General features: G+C 46.5%; 1 protein-coding gene across 1 annotated transcript in view; it reads left to right on the forward strand.

The window, feature by feature from the left end:
* The first annotated feature begins 6,655 nt into the window (after nt 1–6,655).
* LOC129845798 (RNA pseudouridylate synthase domain-containing protein 1-like) overlaps nt 6,656–11,572 on the forward strand; it is an 8,965-nt gene continuing 4,048 nt past the window's right edge. Inside the window, exons 1-4 of the mRNA XM_055913717.1 lie at nt 6,656–6,934; nt 8,201–8,690; nt 9,398–9,521; nt 10,887–10,989. Coding sequence (XP_055769692.1) covers nt 8,233–8,690; nt 9,398–9,521; nt 10,887–10,989 — 685 coding nt within the window. The 5' untranslated portion in view covers nt 6,656–6,934; nt 8,201–8,232. The remainder of the gene's footprint in view (nt 6,935–8,200; nt 8,691–9,397; nt 9,522–10,886; nt 10,990–11,572) is intronic.

Consider the following 11,572-nt stretch of genomic DNA (forward strand, 5'->3'; position numbering starts at 1 on the left):
GCTGTTACTACCTGGCTGCTGTTACTACCTAGCTGCTGCTGTTACTACCTAGCAGCTGCTGTTACTACCTGGCTGCTGTTACTACCTAGCTGCTGCTGTTGTTACTACCTAGCTGCTGCTGTTACTACCTAGCTGCTGCTGTTACTACCTAGCTGCTACTGCTACTACCTAGCTGCTGCTGTTACTACCTAGCTGCTGCTGTTACTACCTAGCTGCTGCTGTTACTACCTAGCTGCTGCTGTTACTAACTAGCTGCTGCTGTTACTACCTAGCTGCTGATGTTACTACCTAGCTGCTGCTGTTACTACCTAGCTGCTACTGTTACTACCTAGCTGCTGCTGTTACTACCTAGCTGCTGCTGTTACTACCTAGCTGCAGCTGTTACTACCTAGCTGCTACTGTTACTACCTAGCTGCTGCTGTTACTACCTAGCTGCTGCTGTTACTACCTAGCTGCTGCTGTTACTACCTAGCTGCTGTTACTACCTAGCTGCTGTTACTACCTAGCTGCTGCTGTTACTACCTAGCTGCTGCTGTTACTACCTAGCTGCTGCTGTTACTACCTAGCTGCTGCTGCTACCACCTAGCTGCTGTTACTACCTAGCTGCTGCTGCTGTTACTACCTAGCTGCTGCTGTTACTACCTAGCTGCTGCTGTTACTACCTAGCTGCTGTTACTACCTAGCTGCTGCTGCTACTACCTAGCTGCTGCTGCTACTACCTAGCTGCTGCTGTTACTACCTAGCTGCTGCTGTTACTACCTAGCTGCTGCTGCTACTACCTAGCTGCTGCTGCTACTACCTAGCTGCTGCTGTTACTACCTAGCTGCTGCTGTTACTACCTAGCTGCTGTTGTTACTACCTAGCTGCTGTTACTACCTAGCTGCTGCTGCTGTTACTACCTAGCTGCTCCTGTTACTACCTAGCTGCTGCTGTTACTACCTAGCTGCTGCTGCTACTACCTAGCTGCTGCTGTTACTACCTAGCTGCTGCTGTTACTACCTAGCTGCTGCTGTTACTACCTAGCTGCTGTTGTTACTACCTAGCTGCTGCTGCTGTTACTACCTAGCTGCTGCTGTTACTACCTAGCTGCTGCTGTTATTACCTAGCTGCTGCTGTTAATACCTAGCTGCTGCTGCTGTTACTACCTAGCTGCTGCTGCTGTTACTACCTAGCTGCTGCTGTTACTACCTAGCTGCTGCTGCTACTACCTAGCTGCTGCTGTTATTACCTAGCTGCTGCTGTTACTACCTAGCTGCTGCTGCTACTACCTAGCTGCTGCTGTTACTACCTAGCTGCTGCTGTTACTACCTAGCTGCTGCTGTTACTACCTAGCTGCTGCTGTTACTACCCAGCTGCTGTTACTACCTACCTGCTGTTACTACCTAGCCGCTGCTGCTACTACCTAGCTGCTGCTGTTACTACCTAGCTGCTGTTGTTACTACCTAGCTGCTGCTGCTACTACCTAGCTGCTGCTGCTACTACCTAGCTGCTGCTGTTACTACCTAGCTGCTGCTGCTGGCTGCTGTTACTACCTAGCTGCTGTTACTACCTAGCTGCTGCTGTTACTACCTAGCTGCTGCTGTTACTACCTAGCTGCTGCTGCTACTACCTAGCTGCTGCTGTTACTACCTAGCTGCTGCTGCTACTACCTAGCTGCTGTTACTACCTAGCTGCTGCTGTTACTACCTAGCTGCTGCTGCTACCTAGCTGCTGTTACTACCTAGCTGCTGTTACTACCTAGCTGCTGTTACTACCTAGCTGCTGTTACTACCTAGCTGCTGTTACTACCTAGCTGCTGTTGTTACTACCTAGCTGCTGCTGCTACCTAGCTGCTGTTACTACCTAGCTGCTGTTACTACCTAGCTGCTGTTACTACCTAGCTGCTGTTACTACCTAGCTGCTGTTACTACCTAGCTGCTGTTGTTACTACCTAGCTGCTGCTGCTACTACCTAGCTGCTGCTGCTGTTACTACCTAGCTGCTGTTACTACCTAGCTGCTGATGTTACTACCTAGCTGCTGCTGTTACTACCTAGCTGCTGCTGTTACTACCTGGCTGCTGTTACTACCTAGCTGCTGCTGTTACTACCTAGCAGCTGCTGTTACTACCTGGCTGCTGTTACTACCTAGCTGCTGCTGTTGTTACTACCTAGCTGCTGCTGTTACTACCTAGCTGCTGCTGTTGTTACTACCTAGCTGCTGCTGTTACTACCTAGCTGCTACTGTTACTACCTAGCTGCTGCTGTTACTACCTAGCTGCTGCTGTTACTACCTGGCTGCTGTTACTACCTAGCTGCTGCTGTTACTACCTAGCTGCTGCTGTTACTACCTAGCTGCTGTTACTACCTAGCTGCTGCAGTTACTACCTAGCTGCTGTTACTACCTAGCTGCTGCTGTTACTACCTAGCTGCTGCTGCTGTTACTACCTAGCTGCTGCTGTTACTACCTAGCTGCTGCTGTTACTACCTAGCTGCTGCTGTTACTACCTAGCTGCTGCTGCTGTTACTACCTAGCTGCTGCTGTTACTACCCAGCTGCTGTTACTACCTAGCTGCTGCTGTTACTACCTAGCTGCTGCTGTTACTACCTAGATGCTGCTGTTACTACCTAGCTGCTGCTGTTACTACCTAGCTGCTGTTACTACCTAGCTGCTGCGGTTACTACCCAGCTGCTGTTACTACCTAGCTGCTGTTACTACCTAGCTGCTGCTGCTACTACATAGCTGCTGCTGTTACTACATAGCTGCTGCTGCTACTACCTAGCTGCTGCTGTTACTACCTAGGTGCTGCTGTTACTACCTAGCTGCTGCTGTTACTACCTAGCTGCTGCTGTTATTACCTAGCTGCTGCTGTTACTACCTAGCTGCTGCTGCTGTTACTACCTAGCTGCTGCTGTTATTACCTAGCTGCTGCTGTTACTACCTAGCTGCTGCTGCTGTTACTACCTAGCTGCTGCTGTTACTACCTAGCTGCTGTTACTACCTAGCTGTTGCTGTTACTACCTAGCTGCTGCTGTTACTACCTAGCTGCTGCTGTTACTCCCTAGCTGCTGCTGTTACTACCTAGCTGCTGCTGCTGTTACTACCTAGCTGCTGCTGTTACTACCTAGCTGCTGCTGTTACTACCTAGCTGCTGCTGTTACTACCTAGCTGCTGCTGTTCCTACCTAGCTGCTGCTGTTCCTACCTAGCTGCTGCTGCTGTTACTACCTAGCTGCTGTTACTACCTAGCTGATGTTACTACCTAGCTGCTGTTACTACCTAGCTGCTGCTGTTACTCCCTAGCTGCTGCTGTTACTACCTAGCTGCTGCTGTTACTACCTAGCTGCTGCTGTTACTACCTAGCTGCTGCTGTTACTCCCTAGCTGCTGCTGTTACTACCTAGCTGCTGCTGTTACTACCTAGCTGCTGCTGTTACTACCTAGCTGCTGCTGTTCCTACCTAGCTGCTGCTGTTGCTGCTGTTACTACCTAGCTGCTGCTACTACCTAGCTGCTGCTGCTGCTCAAGCTAGCCTCTGTTCTCTTCATATGTATTTCATCCGTTTTAGAATAAGGCTGTAATGTAACAAAATATGGGAAAACCGTCAAGGGGGGGGGGGGGGGGGGGGGTTCTGAGTACTTTCCCGAAGGCACAGTACATTATTGTCACGCCCTGACCTTAGAGAGCCTTTTTATGTCTCTATTTGGTTTGGTCAGGGTGTGATTTGGGGTGGGCATTCTAGTTTCTTTATTTCTATGTTTTCTATTTCTTTGTGTTTGGCCGGGTGTGGTTCTCAATCAGAGGCAGCTGTCTATCGTTGTCTCTGATTGAGAACCATACTTAGGTAGCCTTTTTTCCCACCTGTCTTCCTGGGAAGTTGACTTTGTTTAGGGCACATAGCCTTTAGCTTCACGGTTTGTTTTTGTAGTGTTTATTGTTTTGTTCGGCGTCATTTTGATTTAATAAATAAAATGTACGCTCACCACGCTGCACCTTGGTCCTCTGCTTTCCGTGACAGTCTGTGGCATGTAAGAAGAAGCCAGTGTTCTCGTCTTTGTGTAACTTGGTCACGCGGCCAAAGACAGGACCGTCTGGGGTCACTCTCAGTGACCTCAGTTTCTACGGAGTCCATCGTGTTATTTTGGTATTTTTTCAAGCTGTGTGGAGATATGGAGAGAACAGAGCTATATCTATTTATATTATTATTGTTTTATTACCATTCTCAGTATTTTATTTCACTTCGTCCTGCATGTTGGAGCTCAAAGCCTAAGATAACCACACCTGCGACCCACGTGACGATTAAACCTTCTGCATCTGAATTATAGCAACACATGGTCTCAGGGTATTACTGGGCATTATGAGACAAGAGGTTTATACACACAGAAAAACATTGTATAACTTTGAATCATTTCATCAACCAATCTATCCTCTCTCCCTCCTCCTTCTATCTATTGTTCTATCTATTGTTCTATCTATTGTTCTATTGTTCTATCTATCTATCTATCTATCTATCTATCTATCTATCTGTCTGTCTGTCTATCTATCTATCTATCTATCTATCTATCTATCTATCTCAATTTCAATTCAATTTAAGGGTTTTATTACCATGGGAAACATATGTTAACATTGCCAAAGCAAGTGAGGTAGATAATATACAAAAGGTAAATAAACAATAAAAATGAACGGTAAACATTACACTCACAGAAGTTCCAAAAGAATAAAGACATTTTAAATGTCATATTATGTCTTTATACAGTGTTGTAACGATGTACAAATGGTTAAAGTACAAAAGGGAAAATAAATAACCATAAATATGGGTTATATTTACAATGGTGTTTGTTCTTCACTGGTTGACCTTTTCGTCTGTCTGTCTGTCTGTCTGTCTGTCTGTCTGTCTGTCTGTCTGTCTGTCTGTCTGTCTGCCTGCCTGCCTGCCTGACTGTCTGTCTGTCTGTCTGTCTGTCTGTCTGTCTGTCTGTCTGTCTGTCTGTCTGTCTGTCTCTATCTCTCTCTCTATTTCTCTCTCTGTCTCTGTCTCTCTGTGTCTGTATAAAGGCGGGATGAATCACCCTCCTAGGGTGTGTGGGCCAGCAGGCTCCTACACATACTAAATATATCCACCTGAAACAAACACACATACAGGCTAAACTTCATACATCTCTCTCTGTCTCTGTCTCTCTCTGTCTCTTTCTGTCTCTCTCTCTCTCTCTCTCTTCTCACCTTCTGGCTCTCCTCTCCTCTCCTCTTCTCCTCTCTTCTCTCTTCTCCTCTCCTCTCTTCTCTTCTGGCTCTCCTCTCCTCACCTCTCTTCTCCTCTCTTCACTCCTCCCCTCCCCTCCCCTCCCCTCCCCTCTTCTCCTCTCCTCTTCTCTTCTCCTCTCATCTCTCTGTTTTTTTCTCTTTTTCCAGATCCCTTTCAGGACAGCCAGCGAGTCAGGCATGACCATTACGACCTCTTATGACCCAGTCTGACCCTCAGGTTACCTGTCACCACTAGTAGAGAATTAGTATAGGTTAGAGGTCAGGGGTCAGCCACGGTGATGATCAAAGAGAGAGAGACAGAGAGATAGGCAGGAGAGAGAGAGAGCGAGAGAGAGAGAGAGAGAGACAGAGAGAGAGAGAGAGAGAGAGAGAGAGAGAGAGAGAGAGAGAGATGTAATTGAAGAATCCATAGACTATAACCACTTCTTAGAAAATTGGAAAACACTAAACAAACAACAACACGAAGAATTATCTATCCAAAATGGAGATGTATGGGTGAACCACTTCTCCAATATTTTTGGCTCTATAACAAAGAACAAACAGCAAAAACATACACAGGATCAAATACAAATCCTAGAATCAACTATTAAAGACTACCAGAACCCACTGGATTCTCCAATTACCTTGAATGAACTACAGGACAAAATACAAACCCTCCAACCCAAAAAGGCCTGTGGCGTTGATGGTATCCTCAATGAAATTATAAAATATACAGACCACAAATTCCAATTGGCTTAAATACTAAAACTCTTTAATATCATCCTCAGCTCTGGCATCTTCCCCAATATTTAGAACCAAGGACTGATGACCCCAATCCACAAAAGTGGAGACAAATTTGACCCCAATAACTATTGTGGGATATGCGTCAACAGCAACCTTGGGAAAATCCTCTGCATTATCATTAACAGGAGACTGGTACATTTCCTCAGTGAAAACAATGTACTGAGCAAATGTCAAATTGGCTTTTTACCAAATTACCGTACGACAGACCACGTTTTCACCCTGCACACCCTAATTGACAAACAAACAAAACAAAGGCAAAGTCTTCTCATGCTTTGTTGATTTCAAAAAAGCCTTCGACTCAATTTGGCATGAGGGCCTGCTATACAAATTAATGGAAAGTGGTGTTGGGGGTAATAATGAGTGTCAATTATGAGTGGCGCAGCGGTCTAAGGCACTGCATCTCAGTGCTGGAGGCGTCACTGGTTCGAAACCAGGCTGTATCACAACCGGCTGTGATTGGGGGTTCCATAAGCTGGCGCACAATTGGCCCAACGTCGACCGGGTTTGGCCCGGTGTAGGCCGTCATTGTAAAAAATAATGTGATCATAATTAACTGACTTGTCTAGTTAAATAAAAAATAATTTTAAGGACCTAATTTACCTTTGTTCCAAATAAAAAGCACATGGATGTGTGTGAAACTGATAAACAAAAAAAGGTAGGATTTTTCACATTGCGAAAACATGAAAATGTCTAACGTCAGTAGTAGCGCGTAGCCTTGTCAAGGATGCATCAGGAAAACATTGGTTGTTATAGAAAAGGTAAACATTGAATTTGTAGGCGTATTCAACGCTTCTTTGGTTTGTGATTGGTTGTTTGTGCCTTCCGTCACTATGACGTTGTCACAGCTTCCGTGTTTTTGTTTCTTGTCGCTAATGTACATGTGGGTCTACTGGAGAGACTTAAATAAGAAACAGGTATATAACACAATTAAACTACTTTTCAAATAAATTGTACTAACTCGCTAGATAACAATCTAACGTACCGAAAAATGACGCTGACTGTAAACTAGCTGATTTAGCTAGCTTGCTAACTTAGATAACGTTAGCTACCGTTACTTAGCTGGCTAACGAATGTGTGTTACATTGTACAACTGTCTGTCCATTGTAAAAATATAAACTCTTTAACTAGGTATTGTATCTAGTAAAACAGTGCAACTCATATATCTGAGTACAGCAGACAGACGGGCGGGGATGTGATGCACAGTTAAGTCGTCCTGATGCTTCCCAACCGAAACAGATCGGAAGGTTACATGCATACATTATTACCACGTTTTGTGACGTTTTTGTTTGTTTTTGGACTCCGGTGAGTTTTTTTACCGGCTGTTGGGGCACACGACATTTTTTCTCGAGGCAAGCCGAAGTGTACTTTCTCCCCATCGTCGGTGATTGTTTAATTTATTTATAACATCATCAGTGCTCTCGAGTGGCGTAGCTGTCTAAGGCACTGCATCTCAGTGCTAGAGGCGTCACTACAGTCCCTGGTTCGATTCCAGGCTGAATCACATCTGGCCGTGATTGGGAGTCCCATAGGGCGGCGCACAATTGGCCCAGTGTCCTGGGTAGACGTCATTGTAAATAAGAATTTGTTCTTAACTGACTTGCCTCGTTAAATAAAACAATAAGCAATCAGTCACTATGTTTATTTATTTTCCATTTTGTACTTTAACTATTTGTACATCGTTACAACACTGTATATAGACATAATATGACATTTGAAATGTCTTTATTCTTTTGGAACTTCTGTGAGTGTAATATTTACTGTTAATTTTTTATTGTTTATTTCACTTTTGTTTATTATCTACTTCACTTGCTTTGACAATGTTAACATATGTTTCTCATGAAAATAAAGCCCCTTGAATTGAATTGAAATTGAATTGAATTGTTTGGTCAACAGTAGAGATTCTTCAATAAAGTCCTTTGAATTGAATTGAAATTGAATTGTTTGGTCAACAGTAGAGATTCTTCAATAAAGCCTGTCATTCAACGAGAAAGAACTCGTTTTCATGCAAATGTTTTTCACTGAGAAATACTGCACCAAACATCTTAGATGGAACATTCCTCAACTGAGATCTCTTTGGCAAAAACGTCAAAATGAATGACAGATTTCTTGAGTTATTTTAGTTTTAATTCTGACTTTTGAGGAAGCGTATAACACATCATCAGTCCCTCGTGTTGTTTCAGCAGGTCAGGCTGAGCTGAACTGAGTGGTGAGTATGGAACCGGGCAGTATGGGACCGGGCAGTATGGAACCTGGCAGTATGGAACCGGGCAGTGTGGAACCGACCAGTGAGCAACCAGACAGCGGTATGGAACCTGGCAGTGTGGAACCGACCAGTATGGAACCGCTGGAAACTACCAGGGTTGTGGAATCGGCCAGCGGTGTGGAACCGGCCAGGGGTGTGGAACCGTCCAGGGTTGTGGAATCGGCCAGCGGTGTGGAACCGGCCAGGGGTGTGGAACCATCCAGAGGTGTGGAACCGTCCAGAGGTGTGGAACCGGCCAGTGTTGACAGTCTGAAGGTTCTGTATCAGAGCTGTGACTACATCATAGTGGATAAGCACTGGGACATCCGCATCGACAGCAAGATGTGGTACGAGAAACACACGGTCCAGAAACAGCTGGGGCTGCGTTTCCCTGAGCTGGCCGACCCCGGGACGTACTATGGGTTCAGGTAAGAGAAACACACGGTCCAGAACACAGCTGGGGCTGAGCTTCCCTGAGCTGGCCGACCCCGGGACGTACTATGGGTTCAGGTAAGAGAAACACACGGTCCAGAACACAGCTGGGGCTGAGCTTCCCTGAGCTGGCCGACCCCCGGGACGTACTATGGGTTCAGGTAAGAGAAACACACGGTTCAGAAACAGCTGGTGCTGAGCTTCCCTGAGCTGGCCGACCCCGGGACGTACTATGGGTTCAGGGAGGTGGAGGGAGGGTTGACCAACTGATTTTACAGTGAAGGAGATTAATAGTGAAACTAAGACATGACGACTAGAGAGAATCATCAGTAGATTATGGCCTTTATATTACATTCTATTGTATCGTCAACAATGAACACACACACACACACACACACACATAGCCAGGTACGGTATCTCAATCTGAAACATCTGTCTCTCTCTCTACCTCTCTCTCTCTCTCTCTCTCTCTCTCTCTCTCTCTCTCTCTCTCTCTCTCTCCCTCTCTCTCTCTCTCTCTCTCTCTCTCTCTCTCTCTCTCTCTCTCTCTCTCTCTCTCTGTCTCTCTCTACCTCTCTCTCTCTCTCTCTCTCTCTCTCTCTTTATCTCTCTCCCTCTCTCTCTCTCTCTCTCTCTCTCTCTCTCTCTCTCTCTCTCTCTGTCTCTCTCTCCTTCTCTGTCTCTCTCCTTCTCTCTCTGTCAGGTTCTGTCACCAGCTGGACTACTCCACCAGTGGGGTTCTGTGTGTGGCTCTGAACAAGGCTGCTGCTGGCCGGGTCTACCACTGCTTTAAAGACCGCAGAGCTACCAAGGTCTACCTAGCACTGGTACGCACACACACCACACACACCCCGCCTCACTCACACACACACCACGCCTCACACCACGCCTCACACACACACACACACACCACGCACCCCGCCTCACACACACACCACACACCACGCCTCACACACACACCACACACCACGCCTCACACCACACACCACACACCACGCCTCACACACACACACACACACACCACGCCTCACACACACACACCACACACCACGCCTCACACACCACACACACACCACACACCCCGTCTCACACACCCACCACACACCCCGCCTCACACACACACCACACACCACGCCTCACACCACACACCACACACACACCACACACACACCACACACCACGCCTCACACCACACACCACACACCACGCCACACACACCACACACCCCGCCACACACACACCACACACCACGCCTCACACACACTCCACACACCCCCTACTCAGCATGAGAACATTTGTAGCTGATCATATAATATGTGTTTCCTCCAGGTGAGAAGCTGGGTAGAGGAGGAGTACATGACTGTAGATGTAATATGTGTTTCCTCCAGGTGAGAAGCTGGGTGGAGGAGGAGTAGGTGACTGTAGATTTAATGTGTTTTCTCCAGGTGAGAAGCTGGGTAGAGGAGGAGTAGATGACTGTAGATGTAATATGTGTTTCCTCCAGGTGAGAAGCTGGGTAGAGGAGGAGAGGATGACTGTAGATTTAATGTGTTTCCACCAGGTGAGAAGCTGGGTAGAGGAGGAGAAGATGACTGTAGATTTAATGTGTTTCCTCCAGGTGAGAAGCTGGGTGGAGGAGGAGTAGATGACTGTAGATATAATGTGTTTCCTCCAGGTGAGAAGCTGGGTAGAGGAGGAGAAGATGACTGTAGATTTAATGTGTTTCCTCCAGGTGAGAAGCTGGGTGGAGGAGGAGTAGATGACTGTAGATTTAATGTGTTTCCTCCAGGTGAGAAGCTGGGTAGAGGAGGAGTAGATGACTGTAGATGTAATATGTGTTTCCTCCAGGTGAGAAGCTGGGTGGAGGAGGAGTAGATGACTGTAGATTTAATGTGTTTCCTCCAGGTGAGAAGCTGGGTGGAGGAGGAGTAGATGACTGTAGATATAATGTGTTTCCTCCAGGTGAGAAGCTGGGTAGAGGAGGAGTAGATGACTGTAGATGTAATATGTGTTTCCTCCAGGTGAGAAGCTGGGTGGAGGAGGAGTAGATGACTGTAGGTTTAATGTGTTTCCTCCAGGTGAGAAGCTGGGTAGAGGAGGAGTAGATGACTGTAGATTTAATGTGTTTCCTCCAGGTGAGAAGCTGGGTAGAGGAGGAGAAGATGACTGTAGATTTAATGTGTTTCCACCAGGTGAGAAGCTGGGTGGAGGAGGAGAAGATGACTGTAGATTTCTCCATCGGTCAAAACACCACAGAGGGAAGAACACACATGATGTGTATCCAAGGAACAGACGGTAAGAACCTGTTGCAGCTGGTGTGTCAGTGTGTGTGTGTGTGAGAGCCAGCCAGCCAGCCACAGCCAGCCAGCCAGTAAGTAAGTAATATATACAGGGAGTACCAGGTAATAACATGGCTATATACAGGGAGTACCAGGTAATACGGTTATCTACGGTTATCTCACAGTGGTAGTGGTAAGGTTAGCTCACAGAGGTAAGGTTAGCTCACAGAGAGAGGTAAGGTTAGCTCACAGAGGTACGGTTAGCTCACAGAGGTAAGGTTAGCTCACAGTGGTAGTGGTAAGGTTAGCTCACAGAGGTAGTGGTAAGGTTAGCTCACAGAGGTAGTGGTAAGGTTAGCTCACAGTGGTAGTGGTAAGGTTAGCTCACAGAGGTACGGTTAGCTCACAGTGGTAGTGGTAAGGTTAGCTCACAGAGGTACGGTTAGCTCACAGTGGTAGTGGTAAGGTTAGCTCACAGTGGTAGTGGTAAGGTTAGGTCACAGTGGTAGTGGTAAGGTTAGGTCACAGTGGTAGTGGTAAGGTTAGGTCACAGTGGTAGTGGTAAGGTTAGCTCACAGTGGTAGTGGTAAGGTTAGCTC

The sequence above is a fragment of the Salvelinus fontinalis genome, unplaced genomic scaffold (assembly GCF_029448725.1).
Source record: "Salvelinus fontinalis isolate EN_2023a unplaced genomic scaffold, ASM2944872v1 scaffold_0369, whole genome shotgun sequence".
Classification (NCBI taxonomy): domain Eukaryota; kingdom Metazoa; phylum Chordata; class Actinopteri; order Salmoniformes; family Salmonidae; genus Salvelinus; species Salvelinus fontinalis.